Here is a 27269-nt window from a genome sequence, read left to right on the forward strand (position 1 = left end):
ACCCCATGTGACTCTACCCTCCCTAGCAACCGGGCCAATTTGGTTGCTTAGGAGACCTGGCTGGAGTCACTCAGCACACCCTGGATTCAAACTCACGACTCCAGGTGTGGTAGTCAGTGTCAATACTCGATGAGATACCCAGGCCCCGTCATTTTTTATTATTAAAAGACCGCAGTATAATGAAATTAACACATAGCCTGAGTGTGCTTCAGAGTGAATGGGTGGCGCGCTATTCTGTGTGCAGCATTTCACTAGATTTAATAAGGATCATTAAACTGTCAAGAACATATAGTACTGTGCAAAGGTTTTAGGCACTTGTGAAAAACTTTCAAAGTGAGGATTTCTTTAAAAAATAATGCCATAAATAGTTTTCATTTATCACTTAATGTCATACAAAGTCCAGTAAACATATAAAAGCTAAATCAATATTCGGTGTGACCACCTTTGCCTTTAAAACAGCCCCAATTCTCCTAGATACACCTGGACACAGTTTTTCTTGGTTGTTGGCAGATAGGATGTTCCAAGCTTCTTGGAGAATTCACCACAGTTCTTCTATCTATTTAGGCTGTCTCAATTGCTTCTGTCTCTTTATGTAATCTCAGACTGACATGATGTTCTGTGGGGGCCATGACATCTGTTGCAGGGCTCCCTGTTCTTCTATCTATTTAGGCTGTCTCAATTGCTTCTGTCTCTTTATGTAATCTCAGACTGACTATGTTCAGTGGGGGCAATGCCATCTGTTGCAGGGCTCCCTGTTCTTCTATCTATTTAGGCTGTCTCAATTGCTTCTGTCTCTTTATGTAATCTCAGACTGACACGATGTTCAGTGGGGGCCATGACATCTGTTGCAGGGCTCCCTGTTCTTCTGTCTATTTAATCTGTCTCAATTGCTTCTGTTTCTTTATGTAATCTCAGACTGACACGATGTTCTGTGGAGGCAATGCCATCTGTTGCAGGGCTCCCTGTTCTTCTATTCTAATCTTTTCTATTTGCAAAAGTAATGTTTGGGAGTCTAAAATGTATTTTTCCTATTGACACACTAAAGCTGAAGATATAAATAACCATCTTAAGACAAATGCTTTTGTGAAACATCTTATGTGCCTAAGACTTTTGCACAGTACTGTATATCTCAGTTTCCCTCCAAAATAAAAGCTCCAGATGAAGGTGACGGAAATACGATGGAAATGTTGTAGTCGACTAGTCTTAAAAGCAAGAAACCCTCAGAAAACAGTTATAAAAAAAAATTATATTTCGACAGCCAAATGTGATTCTACACACAGATGAAAAAAGAGGCATTTATTTGCGATGTGCTTGCCATGCATTATGATCATTGTACATTAAATACAGAGCATGACCCACAGTCACTGAATCAGTGTTAATCACCATATGCATATTTTTGGCGTTACGAGTGTTGCCATAGAAACGAATAACTTCTGAGGTTCGAGGATGTGAACGGCGTCAAGTAGAATCTCAGCGTTGCCAACTTATAATAACTGTAATTCCGACACAATGAGAATGCAGCATAAATGCAGATAAATAATGCTTTTGATTACAATGTATTGTTGCATATTGATGCATATAAATGAAAATTAGTAAATGCCATTCTTGTGTTTATTTAGTGAAACACTGTGGAAAACATGCCTTCATTATTTTATTGAAGTATTTTGGATCTACAAGGCTTTATTGGCCTTTGGTTAAAATGATGGCTCCTCTGTTTAAAAAGAAAAATCACCGAGATCTATACTGAATACTGTCAACAGGCAGAAAAACATCAAAATAATTTTTGTAGCCATATCAGCCATATTAATGTGCATTTGTGTATTTATCACTGTGAAACATATAACAACCATATTCTGCTGCGGTGTAGACATTCACTCACCACTTTACAACTAAATAAGAATCATCAGCATGATCATATTCTCTGTATAATCACAATCAGACTTACACACATACACCTAAACATCTGCAAACAGCATATCTACAGCTCTAAGTGCTGTGTGTGTGTGTGTGTGTGTGTGTGTGTGTGTGTGTGTGTGTGTGTCAATGCACATTGAACTGCTGTAGATTCAAAGCTCTTAATGAACATGAAACAGCCGGCGGATGTTTGTACAGGGTCAAATTCAGCTGCTGAGTGTGACTGTAAAAAAAAAAAAAAAAAAAAAAAAAAATATATATATTCATTAGGTCATTAATCACAGCAATTCACACACGAGACACTTCAAAACTCATTCTGCACTGCAAATGAAACTATTTAAGCTCTTAACACACCAAAAACACCCTCCCATACACGCATAACATCAAAGCAGACAGTCAGATGAATTCAACGTATACACACACACACAACACACTCTACGAGCATTCCATCACCTGCAAGAAATAATGTGTGTGTGTGTGTGTGTGAGAGAGAGAGAGAGAGAGAGAGAGAGAGAGAGAGAGAGAGAGAGAGAGAGAGAGAGAGAGAGAGAGAGAGAGAGAGAGAGAGACAGGTCGTCTGGCTTTGCTGTGTGTTTGGGGTCTCAGGGCGAGTTTTATCAGCGCATAATTTGTCTGAACGTCATTTGTAATTTTCCAGGAGTTCTTTCTTAAACGCCGTCTTTGCAAATCACATCTGTAACAAATACACATTTGGGATTTAAATGGCAGAGCGGAGAACAGAACTCACACACACAACATACGGTACCGTTTCCACACGGCACAAACACGCAGGCAGGCAGTAGCTGCAGAGAAACACGCATGTGTTCTAGATCTTTCCTGCAGAAGCTGCTATAATCAGCTCTAATTGACTTCCTTCAAAATGACTTTCTAACGGCCATCTGGTCTCTGGACCTCCTCGTAGACTCCCTCTGCGCTCCTCAGTGAATGAAAACATGATGGAATAATGCATTTCAATGCTTTCACAAACACCTTCGAGGAAAATTCTGGGTTATTTACAACCACAGAATCTAATTTCGACTCGCCCCACGGTTTGGAAAAACTACCAATGTGCACTTACAGTCTTAATCAATTATTTCAGGTGGATGAACCTCTGATTGTGTTACTGATGTCAATCCTGTGGGAGAAGTTTGCTCCAGTACTGTCTGGCATCCTCACGTGGGCACGGAGTGAAAGTGACCTGGTTTACATGGTCATGACATGAGATGAATGACTGAATGTAACTCAATACAAACAGGGTTGTTCAGGGATTTTATCACATCAGTGTTCAGTAGAAGCACAGAATCTTACTAAGCTAGTTAGATCTTATAAACGTGTATGTTTATGTATATATATATATATATATACACACACACACACAGTGCATCCAGGAAAGTATTCACAGCACTTCACTTTTTCCACATTTTGTTATGTTACAGCCTTATTCCAAAATGGATTAAATTCATTATTTTCCTCAAAATTCTACAAACAATACCCCATAATGACAACGTGAAAGAAATTTGTTTGAAATCTTTGCAAATTTATTAAAAATAAAAAACTGAAAAAAAAATCTCATGTACATAAGTATTCACAGCCTTTGCTCAATACTTTGTTGAAGCACCTTTGGCACCAATTACAGCCTCAAGTCTTTTTGAGTATGATGCTACAAGCTTGGCACACCTATTTTTGGGCAGTTTCTCCCATTCTTCTTCGCAGGACCTCTCAAGCTCCATCAGGTTGGATGGGGAGCGTTGGTGCACAGCCATTTTCAGATCTCTCCAGAGATGTTCAATCGGGTTCAAGTCTGGGCTCTGGCTGGGCCACTCAAGGACATTCACAGAGTTGTCCCGGAGCCACTCCTTTGTTATCTTGGCTGTGTGCTTAGGGTCGTTGTCCTGTTGGAAGATGAACCTTCGCCCCAGTCTGAGGTCCAGAGCGCTCTGGAGCAGGTTTTCATCAAGGATGTCTCTGTACATTGCTGCATTCATCTTTCCCTCGATCCTGACTAGTCTCCCAGTTCCTGCCGCTTGCATTGTCAACAGACATAATATCTGCATTAAAATATCTTTGTGTTCCACAGAAGAAAGTCATTCAAGTTTGAGAAGGAATGAGGGTGAGTAAACGTCTACGTTCCAAACGGCCCAAATCTGATTTTTTCTCTCACATGTGACGCATATCAGTTAATTGGATGACCGTGTGAACGGCCACAAGCGCTTTGAATCTGACATGTTCAAATCTGATCTGGGCCGCTTTCATACATGGAAATAAATCGGATACGTATCTGATTTTTTCCGATGCGCCTTCAGTGTGAACAGTCAGGTCAAATTTAATGTGATTTTTTACATCAATCTAACTCAACATTCATCATCTGCAGGGGGCCTGGGTATCTCAGCGAGTATTGACGCTGACTATCACCCCTGGAGTCGCGAGTTTGAATCCAGGGTTGCTGAGTGACTCCAGCCAGGTCTCCTAAGCAACCAAATTGGCCCGGTTGCTAGGGAGGGTAGAGTCACATGGGGTAACCTCCTCGTGGTCGTGATTAGTGGTTCTCGCTCTCAATGGGGCGTGTGGTAAGTTGTGTGTGGATCGTGGAGAGTAGCATGAGCCTCCACATGCTGTGAGTCTCCGCGGTGTCATGCACAACGAGTCACGTGATAAGATGCACGGATTGACGGTCTCAGAAGCGGAGGCAACTGAGACTTGTCCTCCACCACCCGGATTGAGGCGAGTAACCGCGCCACCACGAGGACCTACTAAGTAGTGGGAATTGGGCATTCCAAATTGGCAGAATAACTGTAAAAAAAAAAAAAAAAAAAACTGTAAAAATAAATAAATAAATCAATAATTCATCATCTGGATACTTGATTTACCGAATAAAATGCCTGTTATGGTTTAAAACCTTTTATTTCAAGTCATATCTTCTCGATTTAATGCAAAATTATAGGCTCAACTGTTGGGTGATTCGTTTGGACTACACGTAGTGAAACATGCGCATGAAAAGTTACAAGAATGCAAGCAAGTCAAAAGGAAATCTGAAATATTTATAGATAACAAGTCTTCTTACCTTACAAATATGTTAAGCAGTTTTTCCGGCTGTCCTTCGATTTTATGGTGTGTTTAGTAATGTTACACTCTTGAGCTTAGATGAAAATTAAATCCACCATACGAAGGCAAAATTCTTTATCCATCAACATTAGTGCCCGACCGATATATCGGTATCGCCGTATATGTTTACCGATATGCGCCGATACGAAAACTTTTTTTCAGAACATATAATGCAGAAAACAATGCTTTAGAATTGGTGTCATAGCGTAGTTTGTCCAGCAGAGCGCGCTCCGACTCCATTGTTTACAGAGTTGACTCTGAGCTGACGGTGGCTCTGCTGACGTGCGGAGTTAAGCGGTGTGGTGTTGGACGGTGCGGAATTAAGCGGTGTCTTCTCGGTAAATTGCTAACTAGTTTGTGAAATACCTACCGGAAAGTTAATAAACAATGACTCCATTTTCCCTTTTCAATATAACTAATATAACGTTAACCCTGTCCCTGACAACCATGTCACTCATGTTTATCACATCTGTTTGCTGTTAGTCAGCTATAGTTTGTCAGTGCAGTCAGTAATGATTGAAAGGTAAACATCAGAGCATCTTTTTGCAGCTCAGCAGACAACGGTGCGGTGGTGGATTGTGTGTGGTGAGTGTTGATTTCACGCTACGTTGTTACCTAGTTGGTGAGACGCAATGCTGGTCCATCTTTTACTCTCCGTGACAACGAGATTATAGCTAACTAGCTAACCACGTAGCTACTTTCATTGCTTGTCAGCTGAGTGGAAGCTAATGTGTAAACATGTATTCACCAAACTGTTTTGTGCAGGAATCACAGTTTGTTACCCCCTTCAGCTGAATAATTCCAGTCATTAAAGTCTGGTTTTCCACCGTTGAAAGTTTCCCCTGAACTTGTATAACAGAATACGGTGTAAAACCGCTGCCGCTGTTTCTCTCTCGTCTCGGCAGGTGTAAATGCTTCTTCTTTTACAACCTGCCCCTAACTGACTGGCAGTATTAATAGAGTCAGCATTTGACTGATACTAAACACTACTGATGTTTAACCTATTTATTGTATTTTTATTTATTATTTATTTTCTCAGTGTTCATTTCTAGAATTTTTTGACAATGTATAATAATAATGTAAAATATTCTTTGATAAAAATATTTAAGAAAGCAGCCTTCTGAGTACCTTTGCATAGTCATATCGGTGCAAAAATCGGTGAACAATTCACATAGAAAAGGTCTGTTTTCATTCCAGCTCAAATTACATTTATCGGCCACCATATCGGTAATCGGTGAATTTCCCCCCTCTAAAATCGGTCTCAAAAATCCCATATCGGTCGGGGTCTAATCAACATGGTCTTTCTCCATAACTTGCTGACACGTTGTTAGAAATATGGGCATTAAGTGTCCTATCCATTTTAAAAATTAAAAAAAAAAACAGCTAATTACAATTTTAAATCGAACCCTTAACCGCCATTTCATTAATGATTCATATTATAATGGTGAACATGGCAGAGTTTGTTATACGCATGCGGTCAGTTTAGAAGTGTTGGCTGTTCAGACCAGTATCTGATTTAAAATGACAACCTTACAAAAAAAGTCTGATGAGAGCAGAAACTCAGATTTGGTCACATTTAGCTGTGGTGTGAACATAGCCAATGATGAGTTTTGGGTGAACTATTCCTTTAAGTTACATTAAAAATAGGAAAGCACTAATTCATGTCATTATTGGAATAGAAATACCTGTGAGAAACTGACAGGGTTCGAGAGATGTCAGAGATGTTTTTACATGTTTTCATACAGTACATGATCATCTGCTGTGCTTCAGTAAACACATGAACAGAACTGTTCGTTAGATCATGTAGATGTGTGATGTCATTGGTCAACAGCAATGAGCGTGACTGACCGTAGCTCCGTCTCGCAGTTTCAGGATGCACTCCATCGTGTTGATGGTGATGACGACGGGCTCGGAGCTCAGTTTGGTCCAGGGCACGTGGATGCGCAGCTCGTGAATGTGTCCGCTCAGAAACGTGAACGGCAGCTTGAGTTCCTGTAAACACACATGAAGTCTATCAATAAAAACAAAGAGCATCAGCATTAAGACATGCTAGAATTCAGCTAAAACTGAATCTTTCCTAATTCTTCTAGAATTATTACACATGCTAATTTTATTGAGAGACTACATGGAATATTTTTGCTTTAATGCATTCATTTTTCACACCGCAGGACTATTTAAAAACAAAAGCTATAAAAATAAAATGGTCTTAAACGGTGACCAGATTCATTATCTAAAATACACACAATCCCTTCTGGACCTTCCTCAGTGCAGAGGAATTGTAATGAAAAATGGTGACAGGTGACAGTACAGTATAAACTGTTGACTTTTACATGTGTAAATATTCATTAGAAGTAGAACAATATATCGATTTTATCAATTAAACGATACCGATAGTAGCTTTTTGGCACTATCGTTATCTGCAAAAATCTACATGCCGATAGTTGCCAATGTTTGGTTTTTTTAACTCCTCTGTGTGACTATATAGAAACGTTCCCCGTTATCACATATATCGAGTCTCAAACTTCATATCTTGTGAATAATAAAAAAGCCTCATCTGGTACAATACATACTGATATATATATATATAAGCCTTCATCTGGTGAAGACGCTATTAAAAAGCTTAATTTGGTAAATGCTTAATTATAGAGTACTGTAACGAAGCCAAGTCTCCATTTCAAAATAAGTGTATTTGGAGCTTGTTCATAGTCCAGTGTTATGCTGCAAATCATCAATTTCCGGTCTCCAGTGTTTTCACTCGCATCGGCATATATTCTTAGCGGTTAATGTAAAGTTTAAGGAATTACATTTGTAAAAATTGTCAAAAAACATGTTGATACTTCCCAGAGTCAAGATGACCATTTGTTATAGACAGTGCCTCAACTGAGTGTGAAGATGTCATGACGCGATGGTCCGAGGTTAGTTACGTTGATACCATTAACTACTTTGAGTTATGACAGCCAACAACAGCTGAGTTGAAATTCATTTTTACTCAAAAAAAAAACTTAAATGGTTGTTGCTCTCTGTAAATTTTTATATTGCTTCTCAAGACCAGAAACAAAAAACAGGCAATCAGAATCAGGGGTTAAATTGGGATTTCAGAGGTGGGGGAACTCTAAAATCGGGTTATGTCTGGAGGAACCATGTAAGGCTGAGCACTATGAACTTCACATTGTTGCACATGCTACTGAGCATGCCCAATGGAGAAGCATTGTGGCTGAAGACACTACCCACAATCCCCTGCTCTTGAATTTATTTAAGTGTGTTTGGTCAAAGCGTGCCTACTTATGAGGACATATAAATCATTTGTAAATAATATGTTTTGAATTAAGATGTTTTTGCTTTTTGTGTGTTTTTAATTATGTTTTGCTGTAAAAAGTTGTGTTTTGTTTAAAGTCACCATCAGGGTAATTAGTGTTCGCTTCGATGAAGTTTCTTTATTTATAAAGTTGATTCAACTTCTAAAAGTTGAAGTACTTGTAACCTACACCACCATTTAAGTCAGACCAACTATTTGGTCTCTTGGTGGGGCTGAATGTCGAAATATAGATCTGCTTAAAAATATTCTGTATTATATTATTTTCAAGAATACTGAAGATTATGGACAGCTATACTTAAACTCAAGTTTATTAAACTAAATGATCATTGATATTTTTGAGTTTGCTGAACATTTTGTATTAAGTTCATGGAACTTGAATTGTTAAGTTGGTAAAACTAATTTGCCTGAAGTTGAATAAACTCAAAAATGCTTTGCAGCTAGTTGCCTTTAAGTTTACACAACTTTTATTTTTTACAGTGTAATAAAGTTTTAATAAAATACATGGGTGTCTAAATATGGATTTATTAATACGTCTGGTTTTTTAAAAGTTTTTTCTTTCAGATGAATCGATTTGACTGGGATTCTGTTTTAATGATTTGTCTATCATTATTTATGTATGTCATTAATCAACTTAATCCTGAAAACACAATTACATGGACAATTTGGTTTAGTAGATGTCAAAAAAAAAAAAAAAAATTACGAATATCATAACATGTATTTTATAAAAATCAGATGATAGCTGGGACAAGTTACCTTCTTGCCCGTTGGGAGTCATCTTATGAAACCGGCTAAATTTATATCTAATGTTACAATTTAACGGGGGGAAACACCTTCTGCATGACTACCTTTTACTCAAATTGTTATTCTGATAATATAATTGGTAATGAAAACATTTGCATTAAATTATAAGAGTTTAAAATTCTTCACGAGGCGTACAGTGTGTTGGTCGATTGGTCTTTTGTTCTCAAGTTGTAGACCTATGATATTTTGATCTGATTGATTCTTGATTCAGAACTCCTTCGGGTATTCAGCTTTAACAAAACTAAGCAAATCGCTACTGCATATCAGTGGATCTAAGAAACGGGTGAGCAGTTGATTCCATATTACGCGATTTCTATGAATCAGCGATCGGACCACGGCGCAGTACAGAAGCAGAACGCGGGGTCTGGTGCCGCTCTCGAATATGCTGCCTCTACCAGCATCTGCAACTGACTAGAGTGAAGCATAATGAGCTTGAAATATTTCTGAACAAGTACACTCGCTAAATAGAGACGGAATGTGTCAACGGGATCAAACAAAACTGCATCAGAGAATACAATAAATGGGATGGACTGACAAACAAGCATTTTTTTATTTTTGGAATCAAAGGTGCCGGAACGCCGTTCCAGACTGTACCAGCCCAATTTAACCCCTCATTAAATCGTCATGGTGCCTCCCAGTGGTCGCTCAGGAAAACTGTGGATTAATCGATTTTAAAAACTATCGGCCAATAAATCAGTTATCGGCCTTTTCCACCACCTTAGCTATAGGTATCGGCAAAATCCAACATACATCGACCTCTAATACTGCATATATACAGCTCTGGAAAAATTAAGAGACCACTGCAAAATTATCAGTTTCTCTGGATTTACTATTTATAGGTATATGTTTGAGTAAAATGAACATTTTTGTTTTATTCTATAAACTACTAACAACATTTCGGGGCGGCTGTGGCTCAGGTGGTAGAGCATGTTGTCCACTAATAGCAGGGTTAGCGGTTCGATTCATGGCCCACATGACTCCACATGCCGAAATGTCCTTGGGCAAGACACTGAACCCCAAGTTGCTCCCAATGGCAGGCTAGCGCCTTGCATGGCAGCTCTGCCGTCATTGGTGTGTGTGTGTGTGTGTGTGTGTGTGTGAATGAGTCACAGTGTAAAGCGCTTTGTAGAACTGTTAAGGTTAAAAAAAGGCATTGTATAAGTGCAGACCATTTACCATTTCTCCCAAATTCCAAATAAAAATATTGTCATTTACAGCATTTATTTGCAGAAAATGACAACTGGTCAAAATAACAAAAAAAAGATGCCATGTTTTCAGACCTCAAATAATGCAAAAAGTTCAGAAATCAATATTTGGTGGAATAACCCTGATTTTCAATCACAGCTTTCATGCATCTTGGCATGCTCTCTGCCGGTCTTTCACATTGCTGTTGGATGACTTTATAGATTTAGGGTTAGGGTTCAAGCAGCTCGGCTTTGTTTGATGGCTTGTGACCATCCATCTTCCTCTTGATCAAAGAGGTTTTCAATGGGGTTCAGGCCTGGAGATTGGGCTGGCCATGACAGGGTCTTGGTCTGGTGGTCCTCCATCCACACCTTGATTGACCTGACTGCGTGGCATGGAGCATTGTCCTGCTGGAAAAACCAATCCTCAGAGTTGGAGAACATTGTCAGAGCAGAAGAAAGCAAGTTTTCTTCCAGGATAACCTTGAACATGGCTTGATTCATGCATCTTTCACAAAGACGAATCTGCCCGATTCCAGCCTTACTGAAGTATTAGGGTTAGGTAACCTAACCTAACCCTAAATGTATTAAACACACAGTGCATCCAGAAAGTATTCACAGCGCTTCACTTTTTCCACATTTTGTTATGTTACAGCCGTATTCCAAAATGGATTAAATTCATTATTTTCCTCAAAATTCTACAAACAATACCCCATAATGACAACGTGAAAGAAGTTTGTTTGAAATCTTTGCAAATTTATAAAAAAAAAAAAAAAAAGAAAGAAAATCACATGTACATAAGTATTCACAGCCTTTGCTCAATACTTTGTTGAAGCACCTTTGGCACCAATTACAGCCTCAAGTCTTTTTGAGTATGATGCTACAAGCTTGGCACACCTATTTTTGGGCAGTTTCTCCCATTCTTCTTTGCAGGACCTCTCAAGCTCCATCAGGTTGGATGGGGAGCGTTGGTGCACAGCCATTTTCAGATCTCTCCAGAGATGTTCAATCGGGTTCAAGTCTGGGCTCTGGCTGGGCCACTCAAGGACATTCACAGAGTTGTCCCGGAGCCACTCCTTTGTTATCTTGGCTGTGTGCTTAGGGTCGTTGTCCTGTTGGAAGATGAACCTTCGCCCCAGTCTGAGGTCCAGAGCGCTCTGGAGCAGGTTTTCATCAAGAACGTCTCTGTACATTGCTGCATTCATCTTTCCCTCGATCCTGACTAGTCTCCCAGTTCCTGCCGCTGAAAAACATCCCCACAGCATGATGCTGCCACCACCATGCTTCACTGTAGGGATGGTATTGGCCAGGTGATGAGCGGTGCCTGGTTTCCTCCAGACATGACGTTTGCCATTCAGGCCAAAGAGTTCAATCTTTGTTTCTCATGGTCTGAGAGTCCTTCAGGTGCCTTTTGGCAAACTCCAGGCGGGCTGTCATGTGCCTTTTACTGAGGAGTGGCTTCCGTCTGGCCACTCTGCCATACAGGCCTGATTGGTGGAGTGCTGCAGAGATGGTTGTTCTTCTGGAAGGTTCTCCTCTCTCCACAGAGAAATGCTGAAGCTCTGTCAGAGTGACCATCAGGTTCTTGGTCACCTCCCTGACTAAAGCCCTTCTCCCCCGATCACTCAGTTTGGCTAGGCGGCCAGCTCTAGGAAGAGTCCTGGTGGTTCCAAACTTCTTCCATTTACGGATGATGGAGGCCACTGTGCTCATTGGGACCTTCAATGCTGCAGAAATGTTTCTGTACCCTTCCCCAGATCTGTGCCTCGATACAATCCTGTCTCGGAGGTCTTCAGACAATTCCTTGGACTTCATGGCTTGGTTTGTGCTCTGACATGCACTGTTAACTGTGGGACCTTATATAGACAGGTGTGTGCCTTTCCAAATCATGTCCAATCAACTGAATTTATCACAGGTGGACTCCAATCAAGATGTAGAAACATCTCAAGGATGATCAGTGGGAACAGGATGCACCTGAGCTCAATTTTGAGTGTCATGGCAAAGGCTGTGAATACTTATGTACATGTGATTTTGTTTTCGTTTTTTATTTTTAATACATTTGCAAAGATTTTAAACAAACTTCTTTCACGTTGTCATTATGGGCTATTGTTTGTAGAATTTTGAGGAAAATAATGAATTTAATCCATTTTGGAATAAGGCTGTAACATAACAAAATGTGGAAAAAGTGAAGCGCTGTGAATACTTTCCAGATGCACTGTATACTTAACAAAACAGAAAGGTATGTTATTAATAATTTTGCTTAAGTAAAGGGTCACAAAAATGAGTACACCCTTGGATAAATTCAAATAGTGTACAATATTTTTGTACTCAGAAAGTCCTCCATAACTTTTAAATACTGCTCTGACCCTTCTTGACATCATGTGTACAAGTTCATGACATATTGTCACGTCTATCATCCACTCCTGGAGGATGACCTCCTTGAGTACTCGGATGTTTAATGGGGAGTGATGCTCGACTTGCACCCCACAGGTGCTCAAATAGGGTTGAGGTTGGGTGGCATACTATTTTTTTTTCCATAGGAATGCAGCAGTGGCTTTGGAATAATGTTTAGGGTCCCGACAGCCCAGGGTGGGGAGAGAGGGTTGCATCTTTTCTTTTAAGATTTTGCTGAACATCTGTGAATTCATGATGCCATTGGTAAAGTGCAATTCCCCCACACCTTCAGCACTCATAAATCCCAGTATAAGGACTTTACCACCACTGTACATCACTGTGGGTAGCATGCAGTTCCCACTGTACTCCTCCCCATGTGACGCCATGCATTTTGGATTCCATCAGATACAACAAAAATAAAAGATGATTTTGGGCTCATGACACCAGCTTATAGATTCTCAGAGGTCTGCACCTTTATCAGTATGGGCCTTGGCAAAGGGTAAACAAGTTTTTTAATGCTTTGGGTTCAGCAGTGCTTCATGCATGGATGACAACCGTGCATTTCATGTCTTACTGTGTGAGATGAAACAGTCACTCCAGTTTGGCTTCCCACAGCGTTTGCCAGCTCTGAGGCACATGCTTGGCGATTCATAGCAAAATTCGCTCATCATGAGGTGAAAGCTTACAGCGATGGTCTGAACATTTCAGGAAGCTTATCACAAGTCCATCCTTTCTGAATTTCTGTATCACTTTTGCTACTGTTTTTTGACTCAGTAACAGTGACTTGCTAATTCTTTTGTACCAATGTCCCCTATATATTTATTAGAGAATGATTTATTTCAGGTTTTATTTCTTTCATCACATTCCCAGTGTGTCAGAAGTTGACATACACTTTGTTCGTATTTGGTAGCATTGCCTTTAAATTGTTTATCTTGGGTCAAACATTTTGGGTAGTCTTCCACAAGCTTCTCACAATAAGTTGCTGAAATTTTGTCCCATTCCTCCAGACAGAACTGGTGTAACTGAGTCAGGTTTGTAGGCCTCCTTGCTTGCACACGCTTTTTCAGTGCTGCCCACAAATTTTTTCAGATTGAGGTCAGGGCTTTGTGATGGCCACTTCAATACCTTGACTTTGTTGTCCTTAAGCCATTTTGCCACAACTTTGGAGGTATGCTTGGGGTCATTGTCCATTTGGAAGACCCATTTGTGACAGAGCTTTAACTTCCTGTCTGATGTCTTGAGATGTTGCTTCAATATATCCACATAATTTTCCTTCCTCATGATGCCATCTATTTTGTGAAGTGCACCAGTCCCTCCTGCAGCAAAGCACCCCCACAACATGATGCTGCCACCCCCATGCTTCACGGTTGGGATGGTGTTCTTCGGCTTGCAAGCCTCACCCTTTTTCCTCCAAACATAACGATGGTCATTATGGCCAAACAGTTACATTTTTGTTTCATCAGACTAGAGGACATTTCTCCAAAAAGTAAGATCTTTGTCCCCATGTGCACTTGCAAACTGTAGTCTGGCTTTTTTATGGTGGTTTTGGAGCAGTAGCTTCTTCCTTGCTGAGCAGCCTTTCAGGTTATGTCGATATAGGACTCGTTTTACTGTGGATATAGATACTTGTCTACCTGTTTTCCTCCAGCATCTTCACAAGGTCCTTTGCTGTTGTTCTGGGATTGATTTGCACTTTTCACACCAAACTACGTTCATCTCTAGGAGACAGAATGCGTCTCCTTCCTGAGCGGTATGATGGCTGTGTGGTCCCATGGTGTTTATACTTGTGTACTATTGTTTGTACAGATGAACCCAAGGATGAATCAGACTTGTGGAAGTCCACAGTTATTTTTCTGAGGTCTTGGCTGATTTCTTTTGATTTTCCCATGATATCAAGCAAAGAGGCACTGAGTTTGAAGGTAGGCCTTAAAATACATCCACAGGTACACCTCCAATTCAGTACACCTCCTATCAGAAGCTAATTGGCTAATTGTCTAAAGGCTTGACATCATTTTCTGGAATTTTCCAAGCTGCTTAAAGGCACAGTTAACTTAGTGTATGTAAACTTCTGACCCACTGGAATTGTGATATAGTCAATTAAAAGTGAAACAATCGGTCTGTAAACAATTGTTGGAAAAATTACTCGAGTCATGCACAAAGCAGATGTCCTAAACGACTTGACAAAAGTATAGTTTGCTAATATGAAATCTGTGGAGTGGTTAAATAATTAGTTTTAATGACATCAAACTTCTGACTTCAACTGTAGGTTTCAGAGGAGATGTACTCATTTATGCTGCATACTGTATATACTGTGTGTGTGTGTCTGTCTGTGTTTGTCCGTCTATGTATCTGTGAGTGTGTCTGTCTGTCTGTGTGTGTGTGTGTCTGTGTGTCCAAACCTTCTCACAACATTACACATTACATGAGTGATTAATTCCAGATATTACAACTGCAAAAAGCCCAAATAAGAAAGCAAAGCAAATATTCTGTTACATGCATCATGTGTTCCAGCACACTGACAGACAGCTTCAACTCTTCACAGACACTCACAGCAGAATGATATATATCAAAGCACTCAACTCCTGACATATAGTATTCATCTGAAAATTCAAATTTCTTTCATTTTCACAGAGTAAAGTTTCGTCGTGACAATACACTGTTCATTGTTATAATAATGCGACTGATCGTTAGGGATGAAGGAATCGATACTAAATTATTGATACTTCAGCCACCTCACAATACAATACGTATTGTGGTACACGTGACGATTTGATATATGACGATACATCATAATATCATGATTCAATTCTGATTCACAAGCTTTCAATTACATTATAATGTGCATTTAGATTGCATACAGTACGAAATAAATTCTCTTTCAGCGAATGCGACAGAGGACCTTCTAACTTGGTAAATAACAGAAATATTAATTAAAATTTTTCTATTTTATCATTAGTTTTCATCATTTAAGCTTTTTTAAAATATACACATTCTATGTATTCTATCAATAAATATCTCGTATTTGCATATATATTATATTTAGTTTGTTGTTTACATCCATTATTTGTACTACTTAAAAGTATTTACATTGATATGTAGAGTAAGTGATAAAACGATACTGTCTCTTTAAGAGCAGCGGCAGAGACTTTGACAAATGTTTTGGTCAAATGTATTTTTTACAGCATCTGTTTTATGTGTGATTGGAATTAAATTGTGGTTTCTTTGTGTGACAGTAAAGAACAGAAAATATATTAAAAGAGACATTATTCAGTGGCAAATGGATAGTGTGGATCTCGTCACTGGACACACATTACACAGGACGAGTCAAAACAAAAATGTGAAACACTTGAGTGAAATCTGAGAAATTACCAGCCAGTGGCTAAATCACAGACATTTTTAGTCTAACATGACTTGATTTACTTGAATTGTAGAGAGTTACGCATAGAGTAAAAGAGCGATTTTGGGATTTTAAGAATCGAAATCAGGATTGTTTAAAATGAAGATCTCGATTAAGTGGAAAATCAACAAAATATTTTAGATCAAAACACATGAGAGTCTCAGCGTGTCCGTGAGAGAAATGGGCTCAGTTTCAGTCTCTCTCGCTCCTCATAACTGCACTGAGGAACACCGCTCTCAGAGTTTGCACTCATTTAGACGAACATGAACAGCATTATTGAAATGCTGGACATGATATGAATGCACAAAATGTTCAATACAAATATTGATTCATACTTGATTGTATGGACTCAGCCCTACATCTGATACTGCTGTTATATCAATACTCACATAAAAATATCAATACTAAAGGTTTTACCTAAACTACTGATTTTATTATTTATTTACCCAGAAACCTAAAGCGTATTCAAAGTGACAAAAAATGAACTATATGAGCAAATAGTTGCATATGATTGGATCTATTTCTCCTAACACTCATCTTCACACGCAGAACAGAAGTCGCAGGCAGCACTCGCATCGCTCGTTTCTTATCAATTTATATACATTTATACAAAGCACAAGTGGGCATGTACAGTATATAACAAATATATATTACACAACAGCAAACAATGGGAGAGAAGCAAAGCATGTTTCATGCAGGTGAGACACAGGTGAGCAGAAGCAGACACGCCGATAGAGAACATATAAACACATACGGTCCAGAGCAGCGCAGGCATTCACAAAATAATATATGCCATGGTCTCCCTAAGTTTACCCTGCTATAGTTCATTCTGCGTTCCCAAACTGGTAAATGTGGAAAGGGTCCATCACTGAAATGACAACTCAAGGCTCCTGATACACATTCCCACTCTGATCAGATGTTGTTCATCTCACCTGCTCCAGCACGTCCAGTCTCAGGTCCAGTTTGCTCAGCACAACGTCGCCGCCCCATAATGACAGCTGCAGATCTGACGGCTTCAGATTCTTTATGTAGCGGTTCACATAACTCATCAAGAGAGGAGACACATATGACTCCAACATCCTGACGTCAATGCACTCCTGCACAAACACACACGACACTTCAGTTCCGCGGGTCACACTCTCACACACACAACATTCACACACAAACACACACAACACTTCAGTCCCGCTGATCACACTCACACACACACACACACACAACAACACTCATACACACAACACCACTCATACACACACACACACACACAACACTTCAGTTCCGCTGATCACTCACACAAACACACACACAACAACACTCATACAACACTCATACACACACACACACAACACTTTAGTCCAGCTGATCACACTCACACAAACACATACACACACACACACAACACTCACACATACACAACACTTCAGTTCCGCTGATCACACTCACACATACACATACACACACACGACACTTCAGTTCCACGGGTCACACTCTCACACACACAACATTCACACACACAACACTTCAGTCCCACTGATCACACTCACACACACACACAACACTTCAGTTCTGCTGGTCACACTCACACACACTGCTCACACATACACACACACACACACAACACTTCAGTTCCACTGATCACACTCACACAAACACACATACAACACTCACACAAACCTTCAGTCCCGCTGGTCACACTCACACAAACGCATACACAACACTCACACATACACACACAACACTTCAGTCCCACTGATCGCACTCACACAAACACACATACAACACTCACACATACACATACACACACACGACACTTCAGTTCCACGGGTCACACTCTCACACACACAACATTCACACACACAACACTTCAGTCCCGCTGATCACACTCACACACACACACAACACTTCAGTTCCGCGGGTCACACACACACACACACACACACAAACACAACAGTTCAGTCCCCCTGATCACACACACACAACACTCACACACACACAACACTTCAGTCCTGCTGATCACACTCACACAAACACATACACACACACACACACACACACAACACTCATACACACACACACACAACACTCATATACACACACACACAACACTCATATACACACACACACACACACACACACACAACACTCATACACACACACACACACACACACACAACACTCATACACACACACACACACACACAACAGTCATACACACAACAACAGTCATACACACAACAACAGTCATACACACAACAACAGTCATACACACACACACACACACACACAACACTTTAGTCCAGCTGATCACACTCACACAAACACATACACACACAACACTCACACATACACACACAACACTTCAGTTCCGCTGGTCACACTCACACACACACACACACACACACACACACACACACACACATACACACACACAACACTTCAGTTCCACTGATCACACTCACACAAACACACTTTGAACACTCACACAAACACACATACAACACTCACACAAACACACATACAACACTCACACAAACCTTCAGTCCCGCTGGTCACACTCACACAAACACATACACAACACTCACACACACACACACACACAACACAACACAACACACACACACAACACAACACACACAACACAACACACACAACACAACACACACAACACAACACACACAACACAACACAACACACTTCAGTCCCGCTGATCACACTTACACACACACAACACTCACACACACACACACACACAACACTCACACACACACACACACACACAACACTCACACACACAACACTCACACACACACACACATACACACACAACACTTCAGTCCCGCTGATCACACTCACACAAACACACATCCAACACTCACACACACACACACTTCAGTCCCGCTGATCACACTCACACAAACACACATACAACACTCACACAAACACACACACAACACTTCAGTCCCGCTGATCACACTCACACAAACACAACACTCACAAATACACACAAAACGCACACATACACACACACACACAACACTTCAGTCCCACTGGTCACACATACAACACTCACACAAACAAACCCACACACACACACAACAATTCAGTCCCGCCGATCACACTCACACATACACACAACACTCACACACTTCAGTCCCGCTGATCACACTCACACACACACACACACACACACACACACACAAACACACAACACTCACACACACAACACTTCAGTCCCTCTGATCACACTCACACAAACACACATACAACACTCACTCACACACAAAACTCACACATACACACACACACACTTCAGTCCCGCTGATCACACTCACAAACACATACACACACACCACTCACACACAACACTTCAGTCCTACTGATCACACACATACACACACACACACAACACTTTAGTCCCGCTGATCACACTCACACAAACACATACACACAACACACACACACACACACACACACAACACTTCAGTCCTACTGATCACACTCACACAAACACACATACAACACTCACACACACACAACTCACACATACACACACAACACTTCAGTCCCGCTGATCACACTCACACAAACACATACACACACACACAACAACACTCATACATACACACTCACACATACACACACACACACAACACTTCATTCCTGCTGATCACACTCACACATACACACACACACACACAACATTTCAGTTCCGCTGGTCACACTCACACACAACGCTCACACATACACACACAACACTCACACAACACTTCAGTTCCGCTGGTCACACTCACACACACACATAACGCTCACACATACACACACAACACTTCAGTCCCGCTGATCACACTCACACAAACACACATACAACACTCACACATACACACACAACACTTCAGTCCCGCTGATCACACTCACACAAACACAACACTCACAAATACACACACAACACTCACACAAACACAACACTCTCTCACACACACACACACACACACACACACACACACACACACACACACAACACACAGACAGACAGACAGACAGACAGACACAGACAGAGACACAGAGACACACACACACAACACTCACACAAACACAAACAAACACACATACATACATACATACATACATACATACACAAACAAACAAACACACAACACTTCAGTTCCGCTGGTCACACACAAACTCACTCAGAGCTTCATCAGACGCGTCGAGTTGCTACAGGTAGACAAACAGCCGCCATCGCTTCCGCATACACAGCAGCATTTCCGCCTGCGAAGAACACATCACTTCCGCCTGCGCAGACGTGCGCGTGCCCGTAAAGGCTCCCGCGCGAATCAAAGAGCGACATTAGAGATGACACAACACTGTTTTTGAAAGATGAACATGAAATTCATGAAGCTGTTAACTGTTAAAGAATTTTCAGATTTATCAGGATTACAAATTAATATGAGTAAATCGGTTCTTTTTCCCTTGAAAAACTGTACTTTATCAGATATATGTGATGACTTGTGTGACTTATCTTGGAGTAATTATATGTAAAGATGAGTATATACGCAGTGATTTAAATTTGGACTCAATCATTAAAAAAAACCAACAATAGATTTAATATGTGGTTACAAAGGGATTTGTCATTACAAGGGAGGATCCTTTTGTCTAAAGCTGAAGGAATTTCCAGATCAGTTTATGTTTCCTTATCACTTAATATGCCTTCTAAAGTTGTTAAAAAGTTGGACAAATTACTTTTTGACTTTATTTGGAAAAGAAAACCACATTATTTGAGAAAATAGGAAAATAGCAATTTGAAGGATAATGGGGGCGTAGAGGTACTAAGATATGATACATTAAATAATGTATTCAAAATTAATTGGATTACACAATACTTAAAAAAGAAAGATAATATGTGGAACGCCTTTCCCAACTTCCTGTTTAAGTCAGTCGGTGGCCTTGAATTCTTGTTAAAATGTAATTATTCTATTGATAAAATTCCAGTGAAACTTGCAAGATTTCATCAACAAACACTCATGGCATGGACATGTGCCTATAAGCATCATTTTTCCCCTAGAAGATACTATATTTGGAATAATAAGGATATTTTATACAAACACAAATCTCTGTTTTTTAATATATGGTTTGATAATAACAGTGTATTAGTCAGTTAATGAACAGTGATGGAGGTTTGTTATCATACACAGATTTAATAAGTTTAAAATCCCAATTAGACCTAAAGAATTTGCAATTGTGATGGACGCTATACCCAAAAAGGTATTGTTTCTTCTCAAGAATGACTGTAGCGAAAACCCTAACCTTGATTATATCAAAAATAACATTTCTGTTGGAAACGTTAACATCTTAATAGACAACGTTTCAAATAATTGCATTAGAAATGTAATAAATAATGTTACATATGCCCCAGCTAGATTTTTTTGGTCATCAATATTTGGAGATTTAAACTGGCACAAGACTTGGAGAACAGTTGATAAATTCTTTGTTAATAATAAAATAAAGGAAGTTTCATATAAAATAATGCATAGAATTTATCCTGTGAAACATGTATTGGAACGTTTCAAACTGAATATTGATTACTCGTGTGAATTCTGTAATAATGATAAAGAAACATTTTTCATTTATTCTTTCATTGTATTTACACAAAGATGTTTTGGGTTGATGTTGAAATTTCATTAAAAGGAAAATCAATGTAGATATAAAACTGTGGGACTGATATAATGATATATGTGAATGACTGTGGGATAGAAAAGGATAAAGCATATATCATTCAATTGCTAGTTTTATTGGGGAAGTTTCTTATACATAAAATGAAGTGGTCTGTTGCTAAACTAAATCTTTTTCATTTTATAAATGATTTTAAACAATACTGTAATATTTTGTATAAGTCTAAAAATTAAAAAGTTCCAGGGCTTGTAATATTGTTTGCAAATTCAAAATTGATAGATAAATGGCATCTTATCCGTTTGTTTGTTTGTTTTGTTTTATAATACTCTGGCATTATTAATTTTCTTTGTTTTATTTTTCTGTATCTTATTATTTGAATAACTGAATCCTTTGTACCTGAGATGGAAATATACAATGTTTATTGTGTGGAATTTTCTCTTGATGTTATGTATGTTAATATGCAGTTTAAATAAAAAAATAAAAAAGAGCGCCATTAGTGAGTTTCTTCTTCTTCTTCTCTTGTTTATTGGCGGTTTTGGAGCATTACCGCCACCAACTGAACTGAAGTGTGTGAAACAGCGATGCGGAAGGACAGCAATTACCCACACACACACACACATATATATATATATATAAATGTATATTCTCGAATATAATCCTGTTGCTTTCATATACATCAAAACATCATCTGTCATATCGAATTTCTTTTAGTGAGTTTCTTACTGTGTCCAAAACCTTAAAAGTGCCGCATCATGCATTATTGCACCTCCGAAGCTGATTTGAAACAAGAGCCCTCTCAAAGAAAAGCGCGCGACAATACCCTAATACAAATTATTAAAGGAATATTCTGTGTTCAATACACGTTAATCTCAATCAGACAGCATTTGTGTCATAATGTTGATTACCACAAAAATTAATTTCGACTCGTTCCTCCTTTTCTTTAAATGTGTGTTCCAGTGAGACACTTACAATGGAAGTCAATGGGGTCAATAATCTGTAAACATTAAAATACTGTGTGTTTGTGTGTGTGCTTGTGTGAGTGTGTGTTTGTGTGAGTGTTGTGTGTGTGTTTGTGTGTGTGTGTGTGTTTGTGTGTGTGTTTGTGTGAGTGTTGTGTGTGTGTGTGTTTGTGTGTGTTTGTGTGAGTGTTGTGTGTGTTTGTGTGAGTGCTGTGTGTGTTTGTGTGTGTGTGCTTGTGTGAGTGTGTGTGTGTGTTTGTGTGAGTGTTGTGTGTGCTTGTGTGAGTGTTGTGTGTGTTTGTGTTAGTGTTGTGTGAGTGTTGTGTGTATGTTTGTGTATGTGTGTGAGTGTGTGTGTGACCAGCGGGACTGAAGTGTTGTGTGTGTTTGTGTTAGTGTTGTGTGAGTGTTGTGTGTGTTTGTGTTAGTGTTGTGTGTGTGTATGTGTGTGAGTGTGTGTGTGACCAGCGGGACTGAAGTGTTGTGTGTGTGTGTGTGTGTGTGTGTGTGTGTGACCAGCGGGATTGAAGTGTTGTGTGTGTTTGTGTGAGTGTTGTGTGTGTGTGTGTGTGTGTGTGTGTGTGACCAGCGAGACTAAAGTGTTGTGTGTGTGTGTGTTTGTGTGAGTGTTGTGTGAGTGTTGTGTGTGTGTTTGTGTATGTGTGTGAGTGTGTGTGTGACCAGCGGGACTGAAGTGTTGTGTGTGTTTGTGTTAGTGTTGTGTGAGTGTTGTGTGTGTTTGTGTTAGTGTTGTGTGTGTGTATGTGTGTGAGTGTGTGTGTGACCAGCGGGACTGAAGTGTTTTGTGTGTGTGTGTGTGTGTGTGTGTGTGTGTGTGTGTGTGTGTGTGACCAGCGGGATTGAAGTGTTGTGTGTGTTTGTGTGAGTGTTGTGTGTGTTTGTGTGAGTGTTGTGTGTGTGTGTGTGTGTGTGTGTGTGTGTGTGTGACCAGCGAGACTAAAGTGTTGTGTGTGTGTGTGTTTGTGTGAGTGTGATCAGCGGGACTGAATTATTGTGTGTATGTGTGTTTATGTGTGTTGTGTGTGTGTATGTGTGTTTATGTGTGTTGTGTGTGTGTTTGTGTGTGTTTGACCAGCGGGACTGAAGTGTTGTGTGTGTGTTTTTGTGTGAGTGTTGTGTGAGTGTGATCAGCGGGACTGAAGTGTTGTGTGTGTGTGTGTGTGTGTGACCAGCGGGACTGAAGTGTTGTGTGTGTGTGTGTGTGTGTGTGTGTGTGTGTGTGTGACCAGCGGGATTGAAGTGTTGTGTGTGTTTGTGTGAGTGTTGTGTGTGTTTGTGTGAGTGTTGTGTGTGTGTGTGTGTGTGTGTGTGACCAGCGAGACTAAAGTGTTGTGTGTGTGTGTGTTTGTGTGAGTGTGATCAGCGGGACTGAATTATTGTGTGTATGTGTGTTTATGTGTGTTGTGTGTGTGTGTTTGTGTGTGTTTGACCAGCGGGACTGAAGTATTGTGTGTGTATGTGTGTGTGTGTTTGTGTGTGAGTGTGTGACCAGCGGGACTGAAGTGTTGTGTGTGTGTTTGTGTGTTTTTGTGTGAGTGTTGTGTGAGTGTGATCAGCGGGACTGAAGTGTTGTGTGAGTGTGTGTGTGTGTGACCAGCGGGACTGAAGTGACACACACACACACAATTAATAAAAAGTGTCTTGTCAGTATTAAAACACTGATTATACACTCAGTCAAATCATTATAACAGCGACAGCTCTCAAAGACTTTGCTACTATGGTTTACAAATATATCTAGGGTTGTTTTTTCTTTTTCTTTTCAAACAGACTGTTTTCAAACCCTCAAACAAAAGGATTTTTCTACTGTTGTTTTTTTAATACTTTATCTAAATATATTAATTTTGAGTTTATTTTTTCCTTATATTCTCAGTTGCATTCTTGTCATTGTACAGAAACAGATGTGTGTGTTTGAAGTCTCACACACTATTTAAAACACCACAAGCCGCACAGTCCATTAAAGTTTGCTCTATTTATATTTGCTCCTTCCTTTGAGATTTGCCTTTTGTGGAATATTTGATCACAGGACGGGATTTTGATGGGAATCATTTAGTTTTGATTCTGTTCCAAAGCAGTTTGTCTTCATATCTATTTATAGCATTTGTATAAACAACAGGATTAAAACTCATTAAATAAAGAACCACAAATTTACAATTAATCAGTATTTTATTCCACAACACTGTAAACCCTAATGTTATCATTACTGGAAAAACCAGTTGTCTCAAAAAAGTTTTGGAGACGCCATTACTTAATTTACTTGATGGAATGAGTTTACTCAATCAACTGAGTAGTGAAGTTATTGCTATTTTCAGTGATAATTCACCTAATTGACTAATTTATTTATGATGGACAAATTTAGCTACTGATGAACTTGCATCTCTTTTTAAAAAAGCTCTGTACAGCAAACCAGGCTTAATATTTACATACAGTATACAGCCACCATCACTTTATTTTAATTTAACAAGACCAGACTGCGGCTTGAGCACCACAGAATTATTACTATGCACAGAATATCTAGAGGCACATCATTAATTAATCAATATCTACTAAATCAGTTGTTACACAGCACCAAACACACATGAATTAAAATCATTACAAGTTGTGGTCATATAATAATCTCAGGTATTAAAAAGTCACAGTAAATTAGGAACATAATGGGGCTGTTCGAGTGCAGTGGATCTACAAGACAAGGATTGGGACAGTTCATCTTCCCGGAGAGATTGTTCATCAGTACAATCCTCCTCCAAGGGTTCTGCTCTCAGTCCTCCTACACAAAAAACAAAAGAATGACGTCCTTCCCCTTTAACTCTGTACAAAACCTCTGACAGTTCCTCATGGATGACACATGCACTCCACATCTCTTACCCAAACTCTCTCCTTCACAAAACTGATGTACATTAATCTTAAGATCATAACGTTTTTGTTTTTGAGAAGCCTATTCGAGATGTCTACAGTGGACAGTGTTATGGATACTTCCTGAATGATCCACATATTCTGAAACACTACAGGGAGATATAGAGATATTAGAGCCCCTTGGAGGACACAGAGGGATTAGGGACACTATTGCATCCCCTCGCAATAGTTTTGTGTTCCCTCGTAATAAATTAACTACGTTTTTTTGGCGGTAGAAACTATGATTTGGACATAAATGTGATATCTGAGGCTCCTTTAAAAGGTGTCTGGGGGATCTTCAGAGGGTTCTGCCGGTGTGGCAGCTGAGGAACCACAACTGGTGCCTGGAGTATGATGCTGTGGAGAGCATCAGCACTGCTCTTAACTGCCGTCCAAAAAGACTGTGTGTTGTACAGATCTCACATGTTTGACAGCACCCCTTAAACAACTCCAAACCACCCAGGCCAGAAAAATTACATTTATACATTTTTACATACTTTTCATTTTCCTATCACTAGGGGTCCCCTTGTTTTTTTTAATTTTTTTTTAATTTTTTATTTTTTATGTATTTATATATATATATATATATATATTATTTTAATCCCCTTTTCTCCCAATTTGGAATGCCCAGTTCCCACTACTTAGTAGGTCCTCGTGGTGGTGCGGTTACTCACCTCAATCCGGGTGGTGGAGGACAAGTCTCAGTTGCCTCCACTTCTGAGACCGTCAATCCGTGCATCTTATCACGTGACTCGTTGTGCATGACACCGCGGAGACTCACAGCATGTGGAGGCTCATGCTACTCTCCAAGATCCACACACAACTTACCACACGCCCCATTGAGAGCGAGAACCACTAATCGTGACCATGAGGAGGTTACCCCATGTGACTCTACCCTCCCTAGCAACCGGGCCAATTTGGTTGCTTAGGAGACCTGGCTGGAGTCACTCAGCACACCCTGGATTCAAACTCACGACTCCAGGTGTGGAAGTTAGCGTCAGTACTCGCTGAGCGGTAGCCCCTTAGGTGTCTGTTTGTGTAAAATGACTTTGGTAAAAAAAACAGCTGTCTCAATATCATATGTAGATTCTTAAAAGTTTTCTCACCAACAATCTTGATGTACCTCCAGTTGTTAGAGTTTATTCAGTGTCTTCGGGCAGGCACAGTTTAATTTCTAACCAGCTTCACCTGGATGATTCTATGGATGTCATGGTCTTGATTTTGTGCATCTTTCAAACTCCAGGGCTTCTCAACTTCCTAAACCTGTAGTACCCACTCCAACTTGGATTCCTGGTTTCAGATTTGATGAAATCGATTCCAGACCCAAATCTCATAACAAACAGGGCAATATAAATCATTCTTTACACTATGATTGATAGTGTGAATGACAAAAGATCTTGACAGTTTCTGTATTAGGTCTATTCTAAAAATAAACATGAGTTTCCTTGCACATTCCACCGCGAATTAAAGGGAAGTTTGGCTGAGCCGATGCACCTGTATTCTAAAGAAATACCACAAATAATGTTAAAAGCACAATTTCACCTACATAGTAGAACTGCATGTTACGGCTCTTCAATTGTTCTTGTTTAGAAAGAGTATTTACTACTGTAGCTATGCAACTG

The 27269-nt window shown here is 39.8% G+C and overlaps 1 protein-coding gene across 8 annotated transcripts in view; it reads right to left on the reverse strand.

Moving 5' to 3' along the window:
* LOC127453075 (intermembrane lipid transfer protein VPS13B-like) overlaps positions 1 to 20434 on the reverse strand; it is a 194830-nt gene extending 174396 nt beyond the window's left edge. For all 8 annotated transcript variants that reach the window (XR_007899358.1, XM_051719104.1, XM_051719103.1 and 5 more), the window contains exons 1-3: positions 20296 to 20434; positions 17041 to 17205; positions 6865 to 7008 (exon numbers count right to left, since the gene is read on the reverse strand). Coding sequence is in view for 7 of the 8 variants with exons in the window: in XM_051719104.1 (XP_051575064.1) it covers positions 6865 to 7008; positions 17041 to 17187 (291 nt within the window). In the remaining variant the exon portion in view is untranslated. The remainder of the gene's footprint in view (positions 1 to 6864; positions 7009 to 17040; positions 17206 to 20295) is intronic.
* Between the last annotated feature and the right edge of the window lie 6835 nt (positions 20435 to 27269).

This window comes from Myxocyprinus asiaticus, chromosome 15, assembly GCF_019703515.2.
Source record: "Myxocyprinus asiaticus isolate MX2 ecotype Aquarium Trade chromosome 15, UBuf_Myxa_2, whole genome shotgun sequence".
Lineage (NCBI taxonomy): Eukaryota > Metazoa > Chordata > Actinopteri > Cypriniformes > Catostomidae > Myxocyprinus > Myxocyprinus asiaticus.